At 38.5% G+C, this 26410-nt stretch overlaps 2 protein-coding genes across 2 annotated transcripts; one reads left to right on the top strand and one right to left on the bottom strand.

The window, feature by feature from the left end:
- LOC149028190 (jasmonate-induced oxygenase 2-like) lies at window positions 1-3600 on the top strand. The gene is made up of 3 exons (XM_089169081.1): window positions 1-796; window positions 1044-1374; window positions 3127-3600. Exons 1-3 carry the CDS (start codon window positions 231-233, stop codon window positions 3373-3375), a joined length of 1146 nt encoding a protein of 381 aa, XP_089025207.1. The 5' UTR covers window positions 1-230; the 3' UTR covers window positions 3376-3600.
- A 7134-nt stretch (window positions 3601-10734) lies between these two features.
- On the bottom strand, window positions 10735-26410 carry LOC149028189 (calcium-dependent protein kinase 13-like). The gene is made up of 7 exons (XM_089169074.1): window positions 25074-26410; window positions 15758-15901; window positions 15419-15571; window positions 14474-14589; window positions 14221-14388; window positions 12270-12500; window positions 10735-12188 (listed from the first exon to the last, which is right to left on the bottom strand). Exons 1-7 carry the CDS (start codon window positions 25705-25707, stop codon window positions 12039-12041), a joined length of 1596 nt encoding a protein of 531 aa, XP_089025200.1. The 5' UTR covers window positions 25708-26410; the 3' UTR covers window positions 10735-12038.

Here is a 26410-nt window from a genome sequence, read left to right as displayed (position 1 = left end):
TCCACTAGCTAGCACGGCTGACGCTAGTCTTAGCTAGCACACAATGGTAACATATACCTCCTCCCTCTTCAGTCTTCAGGGGGTTATGCTAGGTGGGTCTTTCATTTGTCTATAAATTAAAACCATCTCAAGCTTGTGTTCCTGCGTTCATCATACATATTCTTATCGATCTCTAGCTTTCAAACACAGCAGAGAGCTAATATTAATTAACGACCCAACCCAGAGTAGTCATGACGAGTTGTCTGCAATATGGGTGGCCCGAACCCATTGTCCCTGTCCAATGCTTGTCGGAAAGTGGTCTGTCCTCAATTCCCGACCGCTATGTGAAGCCGCCGTCGCAGAGACCTTCTCTGCTGGCTGTGGCGTCGGAGGAGGCCCAGCAACAAGAAGTAGTAGCAGTTGGTGATCGTGACGAGCAAGCCAACATCCCCTTAATCGACTTTGGAGGCTTACTTGCCGGCGACGGCAGCATCGATTATGACGGCCCAGCCTTCGGCACCATAATGAATCAGATTTCGGAGGCATGCCGAGAGTGGGGTTTCTTCCAAGCGGTGAACCATGGGGTGAGCGTGGAACTCATGTCTCGAGTACTCCATGCGTGGCGTGACTTCTTCCATCTTTCCGTAGAAGAGAAGCAAGTCTACGCCAATTCTCCTCTCACCTACGAAGGATATGGGAGTAGATTGGGCGTTGAGAAAGGAGCCATTCTTGACTGGAGTGACTACTTCTTCCTCCAATACTTACCCGACTCTTGTAAGGACCTTAACAAGTGGCCTGCCCACCCAACCCTACTCCGGTACGTAAAAACATTATTGATTATTTCATTTCTCCTCTAATTGTGTCAGTTGTTGTTGTGGTGGCCATATGAGTCATCTAGCTGGACCAACTTTTGTTGACATCCACTGCACCTTAATTTACTTTTTCAAATCCATATTATTATGTCTGAATTCTCTCAAAGCGTATCTATATATATATATACCATAATTAAAATTTTTATTTAAGTGATTCACCGTACGTATGTGTTTGTGGATTAATGCATGTAGGGAGACGATAGAGGAGTACGGTACGCAAACGGTGAAGCTCTGTGGGACGTTGATGAAACTGTTCTCCATTAACTTGGGTTTGGAAGAAGACCGTCTGCCCAAGGCGTTTGGAGGAGAAGACGTTGGAGCGGGCATGAGGACCAACTACTATCCAAAGTGTCCACAGCCAGACCTCACACTTGGGCTCTCCGCTCACTCTGACCCAGGTGGCATCACCATTCTTCTCCCAGACGATCATGTCGCCGGTCTTCAGGTTCGCCGGGGTGAGTCTTGGATAACCGTCAAACTAGCTCCAGGAGCCTTAATCGTTAACATCGGCGATCAGATTCAGGTATCTTCTTTTCCCCTTCTCATCATTAACTGGCAACTGCTTCTGTTAAAAGATAATGGACCTCAGAACCACTAAAGAGAATTAAAGGTCTCCATGAAGTACTACTGGTCTGGTAGTACCCACAGGGCCAGACAAGTTACTGTTTTGGTAGGCACCCACCCACCAACTATAACAAACATATTTAACCATTAGAAAGTGAGACATGACAAAGGTTGGTGATTTCATCTCACGATTGCCTTTCTACATTGGTCTAATAACTTATTGGACTTGCTTCTTCTCGCTTCTTCATTTAAGTTTCTTCTTTTGTTTTGAAGCGGACAGATGATTCCAAGTTGCCATCTTTGATCATTTTTCCATCCAAAACTAGGCTTTAAAATAATGTCTCTCTCAACTCTTGGCTTTACCAAATATAGTTTTCATTGTCTTTCTCTTGGTAAACGAATAGTTTTTACTGTCAACAGATCAAAAATTGGACATTATCATCTACTTTAATTTTTGTAGATTTATTTCCTTTTAGTAAAAGTTTAATATATATTTTTTTTTTTGCACAAACCCTTTTGTTTTGTTTAGATTTGCTTAGCAACCCTTCAATAATTCATCAAGCATAAGATATATAAATGTTCTTGCTTTAGTCGAGCTAGTATGTCTATCCTACTAGAATTTGCTGAACAATTCAGTCTGATTTTAGGCCGTTGGATCACATATCTTGGTCGACTTTTGAACTCGACTGTTTGTTTTTCAACAATTGAGATTGAAATCTTGACCAAGATCTCAGTGCGACAGCCCAAGTTATCTCACTAAATGGTTCAAATTATTAATGGCGCTGAACCCAAACAAAATTTCTAAGAAGTACCTTCTTTTTTCTTTCTGAAAAACAGCACCTAATGCAATCATTCGAGAGAGTATTAAAGAATCCTTGCATACACCTTCTTCATCTGTATCTACATGTTAGGTTGACAAACTAAATTCTTCTACTGCTGATAAGTGAGAGTACTCATGGAGGAAGATATACCCATACAAGCCATGGATAATAGAGATTAGAGAGACAGATCACGCACCCACCCAGCTTGAATCCAGATCATCTCTTTGCGCAAGGAGAGCATCCATCCATCCATCCTCCTAGGCCTCTAGATGGGCGACACATGGCTTCTTGGGATCCGCACAGGCCACGTATTGCCCATCCAAAGGCAGCTAGCCTAAATGGGCAAACGCTCTCCTCGGGCATGGATAAGGAATTTTTTTGGCATAGCCTGCTTTGTCCAACCATATATAAGATCCTACAAGAGTGCATGCCCTTCCCTAGCTATAATGACAAGGAGATTCTCACTTATCTTCACTTATCATAATTTGACAGATTAACTGGATCCTTGAGCTAGTCAGTGTCTATGCATGAGATTTTGGAGTTGGGATATATGTGCTCTCTTTACATTTCTTCATCACATATTAGGAAAGGGACTTAGTTTTACCTGACAAGATGAATAAGAGGTGGAACACCTGGTTAACCCCTTCCTAATCCTAATGTGTGATGAAAAGATGTAAAGGAAGCACAGACCCCGACCCCTACCTGTTCTAATGTGAGTTGAAAAAATATTTAAGAAAAGCACAGACCAATTCAAAAGTACCTTTTTTTCGTTCCACTAGCTAAGGTGGTGGATTAAGAGATTCTGACTTTTCCAAGTCCAATTATTCTTTCTTTTCTAAGTTCAATTGGAGACTGATGTGGCTAAAATTGATTGATGATGGATGGATCAGGTATTGAGCAATGCAATTTATAAGAGTGTTGAGCACCGGGTGGTGGTGAATGCAGCCAAGGAGCGAGTCTCCCTTGCCTTATTCTATAACCCAAGGAGCGATTTACTCATGCAGCCATTGAAGGAGCTGGTGACTCCGAATTGCCCTGCTCTTTATGCACCAATGACATTCAGCGAGTACAGGCTGTTTATGAGGACCAAGGGTCCACATGGAAAATCACATGTAGAATCCCTAAAACCCTTGTGCTAGCTACATTAATTTCCATCCTCTCAGATGCGTGCATGGTGTGTGTTTGCTTGTACCATATATAAATCACATTTTCAAACAACTGCTTCATCATCGATTGCCTAATTTGACTCAGTAAATCTTGTAAGATCGAAACCAGTCCAAGGTTTTACTTACTGATATACAAAATAATTAAATCATATATGTGTGTACTTACTTGATCATAATTGAATCTATCAATCAAGTTGTGTGGTGTGTACGTATATATCTTTAGTCGTGGGTATCATCAATCTAATTAATGGCAACTCATGATTTAATGGAGAATTAGCAGTGGCATGCACCTAAGAATAACAATTCATACAAAGTAACGCTTAATTGATATTTCTTAATTAGTTTACAGTTTAATTGTGAATTATTCTATCTCTAATATGGAATCCAGAATCCAAGTTTTTTTTTTTTTTTCCAACGCAGACACTGGTCTTACTTGGTAAAGGGATTCAAATTAAAGTTCATCTGAATCGTATCAGATCTCCTTTAATAGCTAAAAGTATATATTACAAGAATGGAAGGCCAGCAAACAAATATGATCATCAATGATAAGGATCCTAATATAAAGAAGGTAAAGGGAAATAATCAAAGATTTGTTGATGGAATCCTAAGTGTTGAGGGAAAGATGATTCTCCTTGCTCTGGTTTTGGTTCACTTCCGATCCGGACGGGAAGCCACCTCCAATGATTAAGTTAGCCCTTGAGAAAAAACTGTGGATTCCTCCTTGAGAAGTAAATGCTCAAGAAGGGTGCAGAAAGATGATGAAGAGAATGTTCTTCGTGAATTTACGAAGAAGAGTAATGGCTAGAGAGCTCTCTTTTACCTGCGTAGTCACCTGCCATTTTATATACTACAAGCTTCTTCTACCTTCGGAAATCCGAAGATCTGTTTTGGCCCTTCAATTGGGATGATTCTTGCGAGCATTTGATATGGCTTTATGAGGTGGCAAGCCAAGCTATTAGATGATTTAGCCGTTGGAATGTCTCGTCAACTAAAGGTAGGCCTGTGTTATCCTACTGCTGACGTGACCAAAGCTCATAAAGGATGGGTCAATCGAGCCGCCAGCTATGGGCTCAAGAGAGGCTAGCTTTGTGTGCATTATAAGTTTCTGCTATCTGTAGGGGGATAATGAGGATCTTAGGAGCATTTAATGCTGGCCCACTATGTGGAAAGCCTTTTATCTTTGTCAAGTCCCACGTTACCAAGAGGAAGTCAAGCTTACTTTGCTCTTCATGTAACTTTTCAGAGAAAGGGTCTTGGATCAGGGCCCAAGCCGAGAAGTGCATGTTAGAAGTCCCTGATCCAGATATAACTTACAGTAAGTGATGGCTTGTTTGCGAGATTGAGATGCTGGACAATCCTTAGAATACCATGCAATGTTTTCCTTTTTTCTTTTCTTTTCTTTTTCTTTTTCTTTCTCCTTTTTAAAAATCTCAGTCTAAATTGCTCCTCAATTAACTCTAACCACCTCTTATACAAGTGTCAAAATCTATATAGAGAGTGATTGTATAGGGTGAAAATATACTAAAAATAACTACCGAGGGATTAACTTAGTTGGTAATGAATTAATGATCAATGCTTCTTAGAGAAGAGGTTAGGGTTCCATTCGCTGTGGTGATATCTGTAATAGTCTTCATCCTCAATAGATATGAAATAGCCAATTCTCAAAATATCATCTGATCTAGACCATGTTAAAATTTCTTGCATCTTTATTTTCACTTAACTTTCTTCTTCTTACATTACTTGTTTTAACATAGGTTGGGAGCTAGGAAGAATCCATCATGTCAAGCCGTTAATGGGGATGTGAGAAACCTTTTTTTTCTTCTTTAGAACAAGTAAGTTTTATATATGGAGATGGGAATATTACATAATACACCATCAGGAATAATAAAATTCAACACCTCTTCACTAAAAAGTATTAATTTTACCAATTATGCAACTCTCCAATCATCTGACATGAAGAACTTATTCCATCTATCCTATGTATAATCAATCGCTGGCCCAAGACGAAGAGAATAAGAGAAAGCAAGTAACAAAAGAAATCCATTTCCATATCTATCAAAGGAATTGAATAATATATGGATGGTTTTGTAAAAAATTTCGGACTCATCAATGATTTTCTAAAGTCAACAGTTGTAATGGGTAGGCCAAATCTTTGAAACATATGCTTTGTTATTTCCTTAACTTTATTACTAAAGAAAAAAACACGTGTTTTTTATTTATTTATTTCTAGGCATGAACTTGATGTAGATCACATAAACTTTTAGTGTTTGCTGATATGATTGCATAAATAGACTTATAAGAAGAGTTGTAGCAATTTAGAATAGCTAGCTAGCTTTTGGAAGGTGGATACTTTCACTAGGATGAAAACTAGCCCCAAAAAAGATGGCGAGATTAATATAGTGATGTTGTACTTAGTGAATTAATTAATGATGTAATCACTATAATCACTATAATCGCAAGGGAGAGATCGAGGATTTGGATACCTTGAGTGGGGGAGAATAGGAGGAGTACGGACAGGTTGAGTGGAAAGAATCTGCATTTTCTACACTAACACTACAAAGCATCGTCGGGTTTGACTATTTTACTAGCGTGCGTCAAAATTGACTGAAGTCAACTCATTATTTTTTTATTTTCCAATTTTGTCCTTCAGGAATGCCACATGAGGCATGCATGCATGCAGTTTTATTGATCATTTATATTTTTGACCATTTCACACTTACAACAACCACGTTTTGCTTGGTTGCTTGGGTGCTTGGTTGCTTGGGATAGCTTTCTTGTTCAACGTATAATACTGAATTTTTTTTACACAAACGTATTCACTCTTTGTCAGTTTAAAAGTAGGTAGCGTTATTTGGTTTCATTTTTCATTTTCCCTCACTCAAACGAAATTGATTTGTGATTAAGAAAGAATTATTTTGGGATTAGCTAGAATACATTTCATTAACGAAATGGACGTGATGAAAATGCATAACTAGCCGTGTGACTTTGCACCAGTGAGTGATTAATTAAGAATAAAATATGTTATAAGCAGCTAAAATTGTACACGCAAGCTGCCAACCTTTGAAGTCTTCTGTTCCCAACTCATGTTTTTCACATGTATTATGTATATCAAATCAAAATATCAACAAATTCATTGAATTCTATGGAATGTTGCATGGATATACCCACAACATAAATATCTGAATCTGAATATTTAAGGAGAAAAAAAGAGGAAGAAGTCAATGGTTTCCTTGCACTTTGACGCTCAAAAGTGGGTTGAGCTTCATTGTTACGCAATCAATGCGTAGCATTGAGCTGCCTATGGTCCAAATCAATTTTGGTGGTCGAGATTGAATGTCAATCAACCGTGGTGGTGTTATCATGTTACATCTGAACCGTAGGCAGTTCAATACTGCATAATTATAATGTAGCACTGAAGCCAAACGCTTGCACAGCACTAAAGCCAAACACTAATTAAGTAAAGATATTCTCACACAACATACACAGATATGAAATGAATGGAATAATTCCATGCTATATCCTTTTTCCTTTTAAGATTGAATTTGGAGGGTACCTTAATTCCACATTAACTCTTCCACAAGAAAGTTTAATGCAATCCACTGCAACTTCTGAAATGTTCCTCAAATTGAAATGACAGCGTGCAATAAGGTTATAACACGTTGTGAAAGGAAGAAAAAAAAAGAAAAAGAAAGATTGACTAGACCTGAAAGTGAGGGCAAAGCAGCCAAGAATATCAACTCACCAAAAGCTATCCATTGAGGCATGAATCAGAAAACTTGAATGCGCTGCTAACAAACTTTATCCAAATTCACAAGAACTGACATAAACTATATAAATCTTAATGAAGAATCGAATTTGAATAAGAAGATGTGGTGATCATGAACAACTTGAAAGATGCATAAGGTATTGTAGTGATGAACAACTAAAGTTGGCATTGAATTGACCTCCCAAACAAACATAATGCAGAAACTAGCTTCCTTCAGAAATTCTTTGACTCTTGTCCAAATTTTGATGCTACATATTAGTTTTAAATTTGTAAATAGATCCTTAAAAAATCTTGTAGATTTACCTAGCTATAGCTATTCTATAGGTGCTCTCAGGTTAAATCTTTTTAGAACTTGGATCATTGTACAGCAGAACTTTGCTTCCTTTTAGACTATTCTCTTTGAATGAGTTTATGTAATGCACGTTTCTGTTAAAAAAAAATGGCATTAATCATTCATCTCTTTGAATTCAGAATATAAAGGGTGTAGTTAGTGTGGGAAGATTCGAATCAAATAATCAAATCATATATATGATCAGAAGTCCCGCACTAGCCTTCACAGTTCCCACTAGGGTTTATCATCAAACATTTTCATCACGTGGATGCATTTTTCTTTATTGAAACTGAAATTTTCCTCAGTGAATCACTGAACATATGAGTGCCCATTGGTTATTGTTCTTCCAGATTTTCCACGACAAGAGATGGTGGGATGGAAAAAAGCTTCCAATAAATGGATAGGCAAAAGTATCTTTCAACTGTCTTAATTGATTGATTTAACAATCCCATGAGAAGTATTGGTTAACAAAAAGAAAAGATGATAGCTAGATAACACAAGTATCTATCATATGGAATATCAGATGAGTGCAAGGCTTAAATGTTTGATCTCCAACCCAATTCCAGATTATTATTATTAACTGCAACTTTGTTTTGAAAACTAGTTTGAGGGGAGAAATAATCGAATTGGAACTGTGGTGGCTTTTGACAGGTAGCGTTTGGAAATGTTCTGGTTGATTCCTGATGTTACATGTACCAAGTTTTCTAAGCCAAGTGGTTAGTGGTTTTGCCATTTCTACTGCAATCAATGCACTAATGGCTGAGCAGAACTCAACTTCACTGACTTAAGATAAGATCGGCTTTGAGTCCTGCAATAATGCATAGCTACTGACAATGAAATCGACACAATTGTCTGCCAAAATTCATATTTTAACTTTTATTGTGAATGGTATTGGTTGGCGTAAAGGATAACCATCTGAATCTGAATTCAAATTTAAGTTCAAATAACATTAATATAACACATGGATATAGAAATGACTTGCCATGGTACTAATCAACTTCACATTGGCAATGGAGCAAATTTGCATATAAAAAAAATACTGGAAGTGCTTCTCTATCAATCCCCTTCCAAAATTCTGACTTGATCAACTGTTGCCAGTGATCGTAATACAAGAGATAAAACTGATTAAAACCATGGGCTGTCCAAGAAGGTTTGTTTTACATAAAATTATAGTTTGATCTCTAGAAATAAAACACAAAACTAATCGCAGTTAACACGTAGAAGCTCAACAATAATGTTGAGGGTCCCATAGAAAGCAAGACGCCAAGCCTTACAGATCTCTGTTTTGCCTTGAATTTACAAGCCATCTCCAGAGGAAAAATATGGTTATATATGTTGATTCTGCACTTTCTACTATTGTCTTTGACTCTAATTTTTTTCTATTTTTGGTAGTAACTGGTTGTCTCATTCATTACCAAGGCAACATGTAGCCTTGCCAAACAAAAATGCAGACACAATGTGAAAATACCTGTCAACTGCCTAGGCATACCATGCACATACCCTAGCCGCGCAACCCTAGATGCCTTAATCTGGAGCCAAGCCAAGCCAAGCCAAGCCCAACCTGTCAAGGCCAACCATACCCTCAATCAAGACTGACCCCAATGGGGTATTCCCAAGCCTACCCAGCCCTGGGCCGTAATTCACCTTTGAGTATCATCGCCCATGAATAATGGAACTACAACAACTCATCACTTCCCACCTATGTTAAGACCAGTATTGATTACAGAAGTTGTATAAATAATATTATGGAACTTAGATTAAACCAACCCATCACCAGACTGGTATATATCAGGGCTTGAGGCCTCAACCTTAGGCCCTGCCCATCCCTGTAAGGGCCAACAGAACATTAAACCAGCCCAGATTCCTCTGAATATCAGGTGTCATAAGTACCAAGGTATGAGATCTCGCCTTTTGGAAGGCTCGAGACGAGTCTCTGGTCAAGTCTCATAAAATACCCAGTCTCGATTGAGATCTCGGTTTGACTTGACCGGTTTGCCTTGAGACCTTGGTCCGACCACCCTTTTAAGTCCCCCAACTTGAGCAAGATCTCAACTGGGCTCCCCTCCCATCTCACCGATAGCTTCCTAAGTTCAACTTTTGCCGGATTGTTGCTGCCTCTTGCTAACAACTTCCCTATGCCATAACAGCTATTTATGGGCCCAAACCCAAACTACAAAAGAAATCCCAAATCCCAAAGCCCAAAGTGATGTAAGGCCTCAAGAAGAATAGAAGGAGATCTTATAATCAATCGCCAATAGCGGCGTTACAAGAACTCTCTCCCAAAATCCTAATAAAAATTTTCAAATCTCTCAATAATGTGGCAGACAAACATAAGATACATATGTATAGACTCCAATTGAGTAAATGGGTCGCCTCATCAAGTTGGGTATTACCACACCACTAAGGCTCTGCCCTTGCACCCCCCCCCCCATAGACCAAGATCAGTGGCAGGCTCTAGGCTTGGGCCTATCGACGCAAGCACTCTGCTTCCACCACAGATCTCCGAAAATAGGTCATTCGAGTCGCCCACCAAAATATGTAGGTGCAAGTCCACTTACAAATCAGGTATAAGAATGCAGGTCATAACATAACATCTTTTTCATGTATATGTCCCAATGATTCTACATTTTGTGTTTTATAGTATTTAATGTTCATTCCTACGACATTTCAATTTCAAACTTATGGTCGAGTTAGAACCCATATTGAGGGTTGTTTTCTCACAAATCTAAAGCGACCAATGTGTTTAGAATGTCTAAAATATGCCAAATACCAACTTTGAGCTCAATCTATCCTTAAATACCCCCTAAGATGGGCCCTCTAATTCACTCTAGTTGGCCCCAAAAAGAGTATCAAATCTCGAGCAAGACCTCGCTTTTTCTTTGACAGCAAAACCTTGATAACTAAGCAGGACCTATACAAGTCTACGGTTGAGGACTGCAACCAGGAGGTTAAACCTGAGTTTGGGCATTATGGCTATGCTCATTTTAGCCATCCCAATTCAATGGTGGAGGGTCTCAAAATGTGCTAGTGTCTCTAAAGTTACTAGTGGGGGCCCAAACCATAGCCGCATCCATTTATGATATATATATATATATATATATATATATATATATATATATATATATATATATATATATATATATATATATATATATATATATATATATATATATATATATATATATGGATAGAAAGTAATGCCATCCATGACTGGGAAAGGTCCAGAGAGCCGAAAGACTTTGGACCATTGAAATACACATTCACGATTAAACAGTCTTATTTGCCTTGCAGCAGAAAGGGCCAAGAAGATTGCCCAATAAAATCCAAGGTACTAGCCCCCTACTCAGAAGGGAAAGGAAATAGGAGTTCTTTTCCTACCTAAAATTATACAATTACGATGATCATCTAGAACTACAGAATAACCAGTTGGTTTTGATTTAATTTCATTTCCTTTCCTTCCGTCCCACTTAAAACCAGATCCAGCAATACATCTAAAGTGCAGAACAGACTTCTTACCTGCACAAAGTAAGGGGCATCCATGGGAAAGAACAATTACTTGACCTTGAGTCATTATACAAAATAGTAGATAAGCATCAAAGGAAGGTAATTTTTTTGGACCAAAGAAAAAGAAGGTAATTTTGGCTAAGTTCCAAGGAACTGTGACTCTAAATGGGTGTAAGTGTGTAACATTCCTTAGCCCATGGTAGGGTGAACTTTCTCCTAGCTGGAATAAGTGTATAAAGCTATTCACCTAAAACTCGATTGAGAACAGTAAGATCCTTAAAATGGGATAACTAATGATGTCTGAAAAAATTTAATGTATCAGCACAACAAAAACAAAGCTAATGATGTAGAGGATAACATTTTCGATTTTACATACCTCATGGGGACCCATAGGATGATCTACCACAAGTAATTGGATACACCTGTTGCAGCAACCACAAATGCCCGAATATGACATTCCATAGCTAAGTATCACATCAATCTGAACAATGCCAGAGTACTTCAACAGTAGAATATACAGACCAAAACTAAAACATGGAGTAACAGTGTCAAGGAGCATAAATTACACAATTACAAAACAGTAGCTATTACAGTTAGTATCAGCTAACAACAGCAATAATATGAACTATAGCACTTCACAACCCGGACCACACCTCAACAGGCAATGAAATGACAAACCTAAAAGATAATTTTCTTTTGAAAGGAAATATGACGCCGGCACAAATCCAATGAATATGAGTTCTGCACATGGAATACCCCTAGGAGGTAGACATGGTAAGAAAGGATGGAATCATACAACATACATTATGTGACACAAGACACTGTTCCTACCCATTTAGCAGTGGGAGAAAGATGACAACCATTGACTCACCCCTCTATGAACACTGTAAGCCACCAATCAACAAAGGCCAGTTTGATTAACCATCCCCTGCAAAAATCAAGAGGTGTTGAGGAAAAATAGTCTCAGTATATATCTGGAAACTGTCTCAAGGACTGTTGCTTGTTTTCTCCAGAGAGATCCGCCTCAGCCGAATCCTACTCACAGCCTGAATTTAAAGAACCATCCTGCATCAGCTTTACACTGAGGCTATTAAACCTTCCTCTTGAGTAGTGCCGAGAAGCCTTCCTCCAGTCTGTTCCAGTTTTCATCATTGCAGCAAATTCATCATAGCTGATTTTCCCATCCTGCATTTCATAAACATTGGAGTGAGGTCGGGAAAGGCATAATCCATCTTTGGATCTCAAAGAACTTCCTGAAGTTCCAACCTTGTCAGTATCAACTTCTTGGAAGATGTCATTTGCAACATCTGCACTGGTGATGGCTCCATCCTCCATCAATGCATCCTGGAGCTCCTCTGGATCAATATAACCATTCCCATCCTTATCAAAATAGGAGAAGGCCTTGTGAAGATGCTCATCGTGGGCCATTCTTTGTAAATGGAGGGATACAGCAACAAATTCTCCATAATCAAGTTTTCCTTTCCCATTAGTGTCTATCTGTTTCCAGCAAAAAATGCCTCATTAGTCATTAGAAGATAACAAACCTGTCACCATCTTATGTTCCCCGTTGCACAGTATTTCTATAACCGAACGATCAAATAGGTGTAGATGAGGATCCTAATAACAGAAAACACCATACAAGTCAAAGATTTCATAAAGCAAAACAAATTCTTAGTTTATCATTGATTCAGGTTAGTATTTTTTTGGTTTTCTGGTAAGTAATTCTCATGTTCTAGTCACAGGAAAATTATCCTCTCATGGTTTACATCTCAGTTTTTAAATCTGATGTCATATTTGGTAACTGGATAGTCTTCTCAACAAACCCACAATTTAAAATTTAATTTTGTAATTGACTTCTTAAAGAGACCTACTTCAAGTGGGATTCTTCTAGTCCGCACTGCCAACAATATTAATTCATAACTCCAGGTCTGACCATCTAATTTCAATCATAATTTGAGGAGTTATCCTAGACCATTGAATTGGCATCCAACCAGACTTCAATTCTCATCTGAGTTATCACTTCTTTTTTTTCTTCTTTTGATAGTAAAGAAAACAAATATATTACTCAAAGGACGTAGTGTCTGTTACATAAGCTTTGCACCACATATCACCATCACTGCTAGTTATAGTTGCAGTTTTGGGATCTAAAGTAGTACTACTGCAGCAAGTATTCGTTACAGCATTCCAAGCTAAAAAATTAAAGTTATGTAGGAGTGTTGGGATTTAACATTACAAAAAGATGCTCCGGGAGCGTTTTTAGAGTGTTAATAATAGCTGGTATCAACAGCATAGGCCATGCCGCTTTATGACACTTGGATAAACATTCCAAGGCTTCATCTTGGTTGCACCAAATTTCTTTGATAACTGAACTTGTTGATTTCGCCCAGTTGAGCCCCTTGGTTGCACCAAATTTCTTCGTCTGAGTTATCACTTGTTAATTCAGTTTTTCTAAATCTGGTCTCTTCTGCTCCACTTTCTGGTTTTCAACTGAGTTTCTAAACTAATTTCTAAGGCTTCCATAAACCCATAATTCCAAAAGAGAGTGAAGGTAACAAAGCAGAGAGAGAAAATCAACGTCATACAGGGCCTGGCAAAACGTGCCACAGGTTTTGAGCTATGCGGGAATGAGAAGGAAATTCCAACAGTTAGAGAGATAAAGAGAGTCCCAGGGTGCAATGCATCAAATTTGAAAGTCCAACTTACACAAATGGTCCTCTATGCATTGGATTTCCACATGTACTTCCAATTAGTCAACATCTTAGCTCCTAGCTGAACTCTTAACTATTTTTTCACTTTTTAAGTCAATCATCTTAAATCCTAGTTGAACTTTAACCATTTTTCCCAATTTTTCTCCATATGAAGAAAAAATAAGTTGGATAAAATTTTACATCTAGTTATAGAACAGTGGAGTCTACCTTTGCATCAAACCTGAGTGCCAAGCACACTGCCATCTGGAAGATTAAGGGTCAAGTGCAAATCTGTCTTTGTAAATGAACTACAACATTTATGCACTTGACTCTTTAATCTGTATATATACAACCAACCTCATAACAACAAAAACTCAAAGAAAATTACCAGAGAAAACAAAAAAACAGTCGAATGAAAGAAGCCTGCTCAAAGCTGATTCACACATCCAAAATAGTGAGTGGTAAACAGTAAAGAAAAAGACAACAGGTTTCTGGCTTAGCATCAGGCATGCAGGTTAGTGTCCACTCACAGCTTCAATCAGCATCTGCACCTCAGATTCTGCAAGCTGAGACCCAAACTTTTGAAGTCCAGCTTTGAGTTCCTCAATTGAGACAATACCATCATTATCTGTGTCTATTTTCACAAACAATTCTTTGATATCTTCAACTTCGTCAATGGATAAATGATCTGCAATGACCTATTTGACAGCCCTCCTCAGTATTAGATAAATCTTGGTACAAATCAACTAACAAAAAAAAAGGACCATTGAACTGTGAACGAACCCTCAAGGCTTTCCTCTTGAATCTGTTCATAACAGAAAACTGTTTAAGCCTTGACTTGACAACATCTCCAAGGGGAACATTTGAAGCTTTTTTTGCATTTTGGAGCCAAGGATGCTCTGCAATCAGCAAATAAGACATCATTGAAGATACACTGTACTGGGTTACTGAATTTTATATTAATTTTTCACCCAAAAAAACAAGAATTTTATGTTAACATTGGTATTGGTCGATTACTACTGTCCGCCCCAGCCCCATGTCTTTCTTTTTGTTTTTCTATTTTACAGAAAGTAGATGCGGTTTCAACAACATTGTCCAGCAAATGGCTATCTATGTTCAGCTACAGCTATCCAGAATTTTTCATATCATATGTTGACATTGTAATAAAGATCAAGGCATCCTACAAGATGATTCAGTTTTATGAGCTAATAGCCAAATTTCCAAAGGGAAATTCCACATAATATACAATTACCAAGAGCTGCCATAAATTTTGGTTATGAACGTTTCCTCTATGGTCAGTCTTGAAGAAGGGAACAACAAAGTTTTGTTGCAGATAGGCAACCCCCACACACACACACAAAAAAAAAAAATGAAGAGTAGGATGGTGGAAGTTTCAGATGGCAATAAACAAGTAACCATGCATAAACAGCATACACATAATTTGGTGCAAGATCTGAAATGACGGTAGGTAGCAGCGCAGCTACCTTCTCAACTCAATAAAATTACACCAGACAACCTATTGAACCATGTTCAGATGAACATGAGATAAATAAATTGAAGCACATCTCTGTTAAGAGTTACCAAAAGACACATATGGGACTTATACAAAACAGCTAGCCAAACTACCTAGATGGTATATGTTGCAGGTGTCTGAAAATGTCTTAACTATTAATAAAAGTTGAGTCCTTCTATTTAGCAAACTAACTAGCACAGCAGGGCATACAATACCAAGCACTTGCTTTGCAGTTAACCGAAGCTTTGGATCAGGCTCCAACATCTGTCGAACTAGACTCTTTGCAGTCTCTGAAATACTTGGCCATGGATCCCGTTTAAAATCTATTAGCCCACGGATAATGGCCTGTGCCACCCCTTGCTCTGACTCTGAATATTAAAATCATAAAAATAATTATAAGAACAAGCACTTTGCTTAATCAGATGGCATACTAAATCTCAAACTCAAAGCTAGTACCACTGACTACAATTCCTGGTTCAAAAAATAGGAATTATCAATTTACCATGTTGCGAAGTAAGTTAATTTTAAAGGCTTCTACTCGGAAAGAACCTTACCAGCCCAAAACGGAGGAACCCCACACAATAGGATGTAGAGAATCACTCCTGCACTCCATATATCTATTTCAGGTCCATAGTTCCGCTTGAGAACTTCTGGAGCCATGTAGTATGGACTTCCAACAATTTCAGAGAATCTTTCACCTGCAGTGACCAACAGTATAAGCATTACATAAATATCAGCGGGGACAGCATGCACAGCAAAAGTTTAATCAATAGAGAATTCCTTGCAGCTTGACCTAAGTCTCTTGACCAATCCAACACAAACTGACTTGGCCCAAATTGCACCATGGTGGGCAAGTGAGTTGCTTGCAGATTTATGCATTCAAGCTGATAAGCAGGCTGGTCATTAGATTGAACCTACGCACCTTAAAAACTACCATCTTACGTAGAGTGTGATGTAGATCCGCCAATAATTGGGCTTTTTTCCCGATGAAAAGCCTAGGGTTGGAACCTCAATCCCATATTTAATAGGCCACTCTTAAAAGACCTAGGTTGGGGTACCAACAGTGACTACAGAATTTTCCATATTGAGTTTTTTCTTAGAGCATTTTATATATAACTCAATTAAACCATGGTTCATTTTGACAAAATAAGGTTCAGTTTGATCCCTTTTTTTCCTAAGCATCTTAGTTAACTCAATTAAACCATGATTTGTTTTGGCTCAATCTGGTTCAGTTTGATCTAATTTAAGTTGTCATGTGACTCATGTGACTACTTAATTAAGTCACATGACTTATGGGTTTCAGAATGTAATTAAGATCCTCACACTCTCCCACGTAATGACATGGAGAATGGTGTTATGTGTTTAGTTGAATTAGCCTCCCTAATTTATTTTGGACTCTGTAATTGGTCTAAGGCCCTCCCTAATTAAACACCCACAATTGGCAGTAAGAGACAGTTCAAACTTTTGAACTTAAGCTTGCTTGTGCAATTTTATGGCCGCAGCTGCTATTGTCTTCTTGTCTACTGTGAGAGAGTTTTTATGCAGTTCCAAGTCTAACCTGGTAGGATTGGTTGGAACAATCTATTCCTTGACGACAAGAGCCCATGAGGTTCTACAAAGCTTTCACTTTAACTAGGTTGAAGAACATGTTCTCCAACAAGGTTGTGCTTCAAGTCTCAGGCACTAAAGAGGCTGCTGCCACTGAAGACTGCAACTCTAAGATATATAAGGTGTCTTCTATGAATTTTCTACCAAGCCATTAGCTCACCTCATTTGGACCACATTTCCCTCTCCATTAACAATAACATTTAGTCAACTTATCATCCACATCAGACAATTAAAACTTTAGAAATCCACATTATTCTTCAATTTGACTTTTCCCCAAACCTTACAAATTCAAACCCAATTTCCCAGCACAACTAACTGTCAGTTTTCCTCAGAAGTTCGACCAACCCCCCCCCCCGGGTGATTATCATCGACATCAGACATTTAAAACCTTAGAAATTTACATTATTCTTCAATCCAACTTTTCCCCAAACCTTACAAATTCACACCCAAATTCCCAGCACAACTAACTGTCAGTTTTCCTCACAAATTCAACCAATCCACCACCTCTGTCTCAACCCCAATTCTTAAGACTTTGTGGGGCCCACATTACGGACACCCAACTGGGTCACGTGATAGTTCCTCTCAGTATCAACCTGTTAAAGAGCCATTAAAACAATGCCAAATTAAGCATATCCAAGGGCAAAGGTAGATAACCTATTTGACAGTTTGATTCATATACATATATATACGGCTAGGACATTCAAAACTCTTTCTCCCGCCTAGCAGTCTCTAACACCGACGGCCTTTCCAAGGAACAGCTCCCCAACGACATCGATGCAAGCTCCATGCATTCTGACTCTCTTGAGCCCTCTGTCCCTACACCCTCCAAATGTTGCAGTGACCTAGGTTCAAAGCCTGAACATACTCTTTGCCATACAACCGAGCCACCCACTCACTCTCTCTCCTCTCTTCCCTCTTCAAACTCTTCCTTCCACGGCCTTTCCAACGAACAGCTCCCCAACGACATTGATGCAAGCTCCATGTCTTCCAACCCTCCTGAGCCCTCTGTCCCTACATCCTCCGAATGTTGCAGTGACCTAGGTTCAAAGCGTGAACATACTCTTTGCCATACAACTGAGCCACCCACTCACTCTCTCTCCTCTTTTCCCTCTTCAAACTCTTCCTTGCACGCCCTTACCCCAGTCTCTCTTAGGCCCCCCCTCCCTTCCCAAGGAAGCCAATCTTAACACCCTTGAGCCTAGGAACTTTTTAGATCCCTCCGGTTGGGCCCATGGGCCTAATCATCTTAACCCCCCGTTCACCTCATAACCCTTCCCCCATTGGCTTGACTGTTGCTGAAAATGTTTCTAGCTCTCCTGTCTCCCCACCAGGGAATGATCTATATCGTGTCGGCTGTAGAAGAAGCAATCGCGCCATTAAGGGGCATAATCCATTCGGCGATGATTTCCTGGTTAAGCTTAGATCCTCTGGGAAGAAAAAGAAAAAGAAAACACCTAAAAAATAGGGTCTTTGTTTTTTCTACCTTTATGCAAATTTCCTCTTGTGCTTTGTTTTGTTAAGCTCAGTGCTAATGCTTGAGTTTGTGCTCGGTGTATGCACTTGAGTTTTTCTCTTTCTGTGCTTGTTGTCTGAGCGTTTGGTTTTTTGGTAATGAATTTATTTATTCTTCAAAAAAGAATTCCAATGGTTTCCTTTTATAATTAGCATAACTTTTTTGTCTACTCTGTGTAGTTCTCATCTCTCTTGTATCAACTTTATCTTCCCATATACTTGTTGCACCAAATCTGCCACGAGCAATTGCTTTTCACCAATTTCACTCTACCAAATGGGAGATCTACATTTTCTTTTATAAAGTGCCTCATAAGAAGTCGTTCCTATAGTAGATCGGTAGCTATTATTGTAAGCAAATTCAAGCAAACATAGATAATCCCTCCAACTTCCTTTAAAATCAATTACACAAGCCCTTAGCATATCCTCCAAGACCTAAATTGTCCTCTCAGTTTGCCCATCAGTTTGTGGATGGAAAGCTGTACTAGAGTTCAATTGAGTGCCCAAAGCTTTTTATAAACTTTTCCAGAACCTAGAAGTAAACCTTGGATCACAATCTGAAACTATGGATACAGTCACTCCATTCTACCTTACAATTTTCACCAATTTATCCATCGAATAGTTAATTTAGACAGGAAGGAAGTGTGTTGATTTGGTTAGCCAATCAACAATCACCCAAATGGCATCATATCCTTCGGAAGTTTTAGGCAAAACAGTTAAGAAATCCACAGTAATCTATTCCTATTCCTATTCAGGCACATCAAGTTTGTTGGAGTAAAATTGGTGAAAAGCAATTGCTCGGGCCAGATTTGGTGCAACAGACATATGAGAACATAATGTTGATATAAGGGAGGATGAGAACTGCGCAAAGCAGACAAAAAAGTTATGCTAATAATAGAAGGAAACCATTGGAATTTGAAATAGGTGACAAACTCTATTTGAAGGTAGCACCAATAAAGGTGTAATGAGATTTGGAAAGAGAGGGAAATTAAGTCTGTGATTTATAGGACCATTTGAGGTTTTGGAGCGAGTTGGAGTTGTAGCCTATAAACTTGCCTTGCCACCCTGTCCTACATTGTAATGTATTCCATGTATCAACGTTGAAGAAATATATCACCAATCAATCCCATATTTTGCATTATGAACTGTTGCAAGTGAAACAATATTTGACATATGAGAAAAAACCATTTAAGGTCCTTGATCGGCAAAAAAAGAAGCTACGGAACAAACCCATATCACTTATAAAGGTGTTATGGGGTAACCATTCGGGTCAAGAGGCATCATGGGAGCCAGAGACAGATATGCAAAGTCATTATCGTAAACTTTTTTATTGATAAGGTAAGCAAATTTCGAAGACAATTTATTTTAAGGTGGGGTAGATATGATGCCTTGCATCTCATTATACTATTATTTTAATGTTGTACTAGTATGTTCCAGATCCCCTAGATTATTTATATAATTAGTGATGTTTGAATCCCCGATCCATAACCAGGTCGATACACATATCCGTCCATTGGCCTTTTATATGGCGAAGTTAGACTAAACCGATGACAAAAAAGAATCAACGTAAATTTTTTAACCCAAAGGTACTAATATTCGCATCCCTGAGTGGGCCCTGCGTAAAAAATCAGAGTGGCCCACAAGCCGAGAAGGCAGGCCCACTGATTATTTAATACCATTTATGTATGTATATATGTGTATATATGTGCGTTCGATATTATAAATATAGTATAAATGCAAATATATATAACATATTGACAAGTGGAAGGAGGAGGTGGTGCATATTCTCTTTCCCCCTCCCACCTCTAACGTGAAGGATTGAATAAACGTGAAGTGTCATTTAAATTAACATACATATTCTATTTATTTTTAAAACAAGAAAACAGGAAGTGAAATAGATTAATTAACTTAGATGATTGTGTCTCACGCATATACCTTTCAAAATGCATCATAAACATAGATAATAAAAATAAAGCATGTTGATTGTAGCAAAACTCAGGGAACCAATAATTATAGTTTGTCATGGTTAGAGATAAACTGAAACATTCTGGAATTACAAAGATAGTTATTAAATCGTTAGCACCACATCAAAACATTCCTCCTAGAGTAGTTGTTAATACAAATATCAAAAACTCTGTTATTGCCAGTTTTGTTCATTCAATGTACTCTACAGATAGAGGAATACATAGAGTTGAACATACTAAAAAAAGAAATTGAAAGATTTCGTTGAAATTGTTCGTTTGGAAATTTCTTGAAAGCCTAATCATAGGTTCTTCTCTCCATCGGAACAATAGGGCTGTTATGCTCATTACTAAACTTGTTGAAGAGAAGAAATATAATCAAGGTATATCTTATTTTATCAAAGGTTGAATCGATCATCAAAAGAAGAATTAGACCAAAAATTAGGATACATTTTGGGAAAATGAAACTTTCATGGAAGAGAAGCAAATGAAACGCTTTCATAAAAATTCTCATAGAATTGAGAATGAAGTTTTCATTCTTCAACTAAACAAATAGGGCATGGTTACCGAAGTCTATTGTTGCATATAGGCTTTAAAAGCATCATGACATAACTGTCAAGGCGAATTAGGGACCTAAAAGATCGAACGGAACGATACATAGACAAGTAAATCCCATATGAGTTCCAAGATATTCCTTTCAATATATAATATATATATATATATATATATATATATATATATATATATCATTGATAAGATAAGAAAGAGAAGAGAAAGAAGAGAAATAAAAGAGAGGAGAGAGAGAGAATACGATGAAGTTTTTGCATGGAAACAGAAGAAAGAGAATAGAGAGAGAAGAGAGAAATTAAAAAGAGAGAGAAAAAAAGAGAAAAGAAGAGAGAACGGAGAAAGAACAGAGAGAGAAGAGAGAAATTGCGGAGAGGACAAGAAAAAGAAAAGAGAAAGAGGAAACAAGTAATAGAGAAGAAGAGACAGAGAGTACGAAAAAACAAAAGAGAGAGGAGGAGAGAGAAAGCAAAGAGAGGGGAAGCCTTGTTTTGTTCCCGCATATTTTGAAATAGTCGAGAATCATTCAGAATACAAGTGAGTATTATAACCCAACTTATGTTGCATGATTGTGGTGTCTGATGTGGGTATTAATGTGATGGAAGGTTTATAATTACAATCTTGATATTGTGTGTATGTTACTCCTTCATTTGGAGTGCATGTAAAAGGTTGCATCTTAGGTTTTTGTAAAAATGTCTAAGAGACATTGTTAAGCTTTGTTTGCCTTTCCAGAGCCCAAGCTGCAATAATATAAGTTTTGTAAATAAAATATATGTTTTGACCTAATAGGAAAAGAACGTGCTCTAATTGACACAGGATCAAGAGATGTGCCCAGAACAAGAACAAGTAAGTGGTATTGACTAACCCATGTATGTTGTAAGTGGATGGTTTCACTTATTAAACGGGTAATATCCACTTGTTAATATGAAACATATCTTATTTCTTTCACTTGTGTGATTTATGGAAATGTGCAATATGTTGCCTTCCAAATAGAATAGAAGTGCATGGAATTGAATGATAGCTGAAGTACCTAACTGAAATATTTGAATCAAAATGCTAGTAACATTCTTGAACTATTAAACTAGGAATAAGAAACAATGGTTATGCTTGTTAAATTCAAAATTTGCATGTTTCTTTATTTAAAGGATGGGATTGTATTGATTATTGTATGAATTGTGTCCAGCCTTGTTCACATAAGGTTAAGTGATAATTAAAAAGAAAGAGGTACACTGAAATGGAAGAGGTATTGTAATGCAAGGTTTAAACTGAACATAAAAGGAGAAAAGAAAAGGGAAGAAATAATAAGAATAAAGAAATAAATAAAACGTTAACGGCATCCGTAAGTCTTGGTACCTAGTGTACCCAAAGGGGAAGGCATGAAGCGAGACTGAAAAGTGAAAAGAGAGACTAGACCAATGATAGCCGCATGTGGAGAACACCTAGTCTTGTGCCAAGTGACTAAAAAAAGAATCTCTTAATGAGAACCTCTAAGACCAAGACTAAGAATGATGCCACTTGTGTGGTTTAGACTAAGGGTGTCACCTGTACAGGTAGAGCTTAGGTATGGGTTAATAAAGGAAAATGAAATGAAAACTAAAATGCATAATGTCATGATACTTTGGTGTGGTAAACGAATGCATGATGATTTATTTAGTTTGCTAACATGGTTAACTATATCACTTACTGGGCCCGCAAAGTTCATTATTGTAAATGTTGACAGGTCCCCAGATACATGACAAGGGCAAGCGTGTTGCTACCTAAGAACACAGTTAGAGCAGAGGATGGGAATTTCTTTTTGCAACTGATGTTTTGCTAAACTAAATTGAGGAATGTATATATTTATTTTGAGGTTGTATGTATTTAACTAGGTACTGGGTGAAAACTCGAACGTAACTAAAATAGGACTTTGGACCGTATACATATATGTATATGAGTCAAACTGTCAAACAGGTTATCTACCTTTGTCCTTGAATATGCTTGGTTTAGCATTGTTTTTAGTGCTCTTTAACAGGTTGAACTGAGAGGAACTATCACATGCCCCCGGTTGGCTGTTCGTAGCATGGGCCCCACGAAGTCTTACAAACTGGGTTCATGACAGAGGGGGTCTTTTTTTTGTGTGTGTGTGTGGGGGGGGGGGGAGCCATTATGCTACACTCAATCCTGTTACTTCCCAAACCAGCCATAGGAGCCCACGCATCCAGTCAACCCTAGATTCCACCCAAAACCCTAAAACCTGCTACTCTAAATTCCAGCCACTGTAACCATCAGATATCATTCATATGTTAGGTCCAGCTTCCCTCTACAGGCCATCGACTTTATCCTATTACAGCCCTGATCTCCCTTTGAAATCCTAAATTCTAGCAACCCGTAAAATTCCCCAAAAACCTAATTTGAGAACCTTCAATTCCAGCAACCAATTTCTGTTCAAACTTGGCTCAGAACCTAGCCCCCAGCCCCCTTGATCTCAATTCAATACTTCAGTTTTAGTTCTCATTAGAAATTCTAAATCCTCAATTTCCTCGTTTTACAAAACCCGAAACCTTGTTTGTCCAATTCAAGTGTGTTATGTTAGGCCCTGACTTAACGATACTCCCTCTATACAATAGCACAATTCACATTGCGGATATCCATGTATCATTTCATTCATACCATGTGCCAAATATATTCCTCAACTAATGCAACATCTGTCACAACAGGTTGAGAAATGCAATACATGTCTGTGTTGCAGGGTTCTGTTGGGAAAAATTCTATGAATCTAAACAGGTTGCTCCCCCCCCCCCGGCGGAACAGTTTACTTTGAATAAACAAATACATAAATAAGGACAGTGGGACGCCTCTCTGCTTGCAGGCACAGTCCCCACATGCAAGAGACCAAATGATGTAGATCACAACCCCATATGTGTCCATAAGAACAAGCCCCTAAATCAGCCAGAAAGGTTGTGGGAGCAACTGCTATGAGAGGCAGCTGGTCTGATGATGTGGCAACCTTGTGTTGGTTCAATGGAGCATCTAGTAAAGGCCCCAGCATGAAAAAGAGATGGGACTAAAGCAGAAATTAAAATAAAAAAGAAGCTTACAGTCATGTGAACACTCGGAGGCTGATATGACTGATATGGACAGAGCTAGGGTGAGGATTAGCTACTGGATGTTGGTGGAATATTATATTATAAACTAGTATTAGTTTAGTTTCTGTTTTCAGTTTTAGCAAGTTACTTGTTTCTAATTTTAGATTTAAGAGCAGGCTTACCTCTTATTTAGTAGTTTATGTTTCCTTAGGTTTCTATTTCTAAGACTATTTTATTTGTAAAGCTTAGGCCAATCAGTTCTACTAAAGAAGAGAAAAGGGGGGGGGGGGGGTTGGGGGTAGGAGGACTTGATTAATGGAATTTCAATTGCTTGCTTGCAAGTGTTTTGGTCTGAGGAAGATTTCAACAGCAGAGATAGCTTTAGGTGAGAGGCCCAAAGTTGAGATAATATCCCTCTCCCCTTTTCTTCCACATTCCACCCCCACCCCCTTCGTCTTTTACTTTCACATATTAATAAAAGGAGAGGAGGGAAAAGAAAAGTTCAATTCGTCAACTTTTTTCATCCTTCTTGTGTTGATCCTGGGTGCAATAGATCTCCTGCAAGTCTTTCTGTTTCAAGGTTGACTTTTGCATTCATGACTTGGCTTTCCTACTGAAAAAATTATAAAAATTTATATCCATATTCAAACAACAACATAATGAACTAAATAAGGACACAATTTCATGTCAATTTTAAAACTTTCATTCCAGCATAATGTTATCTGCATATGGAGAAAACTTCTGACCGGTTTTTCAATAAATAAAAATCCTAATGCTCATACGCCTTGACAGAGTATGGGGATGATGAACGCAAGAATCATAAACTTCCAGACGTTGCACTTTCCTAGCTCTTTCATATGAATTTCCCCTCGTTTTATATACTTCCAAATTTGTTTGACTGTATTTGTTTTGGTCCATTTTAGGAATTGGATTGGATATCACCATTTGTCTCCTAAGCAATGCCTGAAAATATATATAGTAAAGATAAGAGCACTTGTAGTTCCTAGGAAGCCTTTCTGATCGTCACTACATTAGGAGATCCCAATGACTACTCATTGACCAGAGGTTGGGAATCCGATGCCCCAAGTTTGCGTTGGTATGCCAATTAAACATCAAACAGTTCTAACAAAATGCGGATACATGCTAGTCGGAACTCTTACCTGGCTTGAAGAAGATGGACAAGCCGAAATCGATGGCCTTCAATGGCGAATTCTCCTTCTCGGTAGCGAAGAGGAAGTTTTCAGGCTTCAAGTCCCGGTGGATCACCCCATATTTGTGACAGAGCTGAACAACCTCTACTATAGTCCGAGTGACAGTAGCAGCAGCTCGCTCCGTATAGTGACCACGAGTCACGATCCGATCAAATAATTCCCCACCTTCACACAGCTCCATCACCAAATGGACAGCGTTGTCGTCCTCACGTGCCTCCTTCAAGCTCACGATACTCGAATTCTGGGGCAAATGCTTCATAATCGCCACCTCTCGTCTCACATCCTCGACATCCACCGCTGTCCGAAGCTTCCTCTTCGAAATAGATTTACAAGCCAAGAGCTCTCTCGTGTCGCGGTCGACGCAGAGGTAAGTCACGCCGAACTCACCTCGACCCAATTCTCTGTCCACAACGTACTTGTCTTCGATGGCTTCCTTGGCAGTATCAGGTAAGACACTAATGGTCTCTTTACCTCCGGCACCGGCAGCTCCATGTTTTTCCTTCCGACCATGATCGTGACCTGAGAAATTCGACTTCACATCCTCCCTGGCTACCGCAGCGGGAGATCTGCAACAGTTTCCCATTTAACTCCTCCAGATTTGAGAATAGGAGACGATCCAGCCAAAGCAGGACCGCAACGAACAAATAAAGAAAGCTGGATAGGGTTAGGGTTCTACACCATCATGACTCTGAAGTCTGAACTTCATAAAGAAGAAGAAGTCAAAGAGAAGAAGAGTAAAAAAGCTGGATAAGTACAGGAAGTTCAGAGAGTACAAACTCTCAGAAACAGAGTAAGTGAGTGTGATGTGTGGAATGCAGAATGAAAGCGATGAGAGAGAGAGATAATGAATTCTAATTGGTAAAGAGAGATTCTACAAAAATCTGCAATTATTTGTGATATTTGTAATGTGGTTCAGTTCATTTGCCTTCACAGCTTTTCATCAACGCTCTCTCTCTCTCTCTCAATTTCTGGAGTCTGGGCGCCGATCGTGGTAAAGCTTTATCTAGTGCCAACGGTAGGAATGCTTTTGGACTTTGACTTGTGGTGTCGTTGGGAAACAACTCCTGCTGGTTGTCTTTGAAATCTGGATTTGAAGTTCACTTTTTCTTTTGTTCTGAATCTGTTTCGTTGGTAAGAAGTAAGAACGGATTTTATTTTATTTTTTCGAATTGAAAGGTAAGAACAGAGAGAGAACAGTGAGCAGAAGAAAGGTAGGTGATCACCAGACACAGAGAATAATGTTTTATTCTTTCCCAAAAAACGATATTTAAGAACTTAAGATCCTA

The sequence above is a fragment of the Hakea prostrata genome, chromosome 1, assembly GCF_041222555.1.
Source record: "Hakea prostrata isolate BN-2017 chromosome 1, UWA_Hpros_2, whole genome shotgun sequence".
Lineage (NCBI taxonomy): Eukaryota > Viridiplantae > Streptophyta > Magnoliopsida > Proteales > Proteaceae > Hakea > Hakea prostrata.
This window is presented reverse-complemented; position numbering and strand designations above follow the sequence as displayed.

Excerpts from the sequence above, each read along its gene's own strand:
- LOC149028190 (XM_089169081.1), top strand. The coding sequence starts at position 231 with ATGACGAGTTGTCTGCAATATGGGTGGCCCGAACCCATTGTCCCTGTC. Across the intron at positions 797-1,043 it reads GCCCACCCAACCCTACTCCG|GGAGACGATAGAGGAGTACG; the intron begins GTACGTAAAAAC and ends TAATGCATGTAG. Across the intron at positions 1,375-3,126 it reads ACATCGGCGATCAGATTCAG|GTATTGAGCAATGCAATTTA; the intron begins GTATCTTCTTTT and ends TGGATGGATCAG.
- LOC149028189 (XM_089169074.1), bottom strand. The coding sequence starts at position 25,707 with ATGGGAAACTGTTGCAGATCTCCCGCTGCGGTAGCCAGGGAGGATGTG. Across the intron at positions 15,902-25,073 it reads GTCCATCTTCTTCAAGCCAG|GTGAAAGATTCTCTGAAATT; the intron begins GTAAGAGTTCCG and ends TGGTCACTGCAG. Across the intron at positions 12,189-12,269 it reads AAGAAGTTGATACTGACAAG|GATGGGAAAATCAGCTATGA; the intron begins GTTGGAACTTCA and ends TATGAAATGCAG.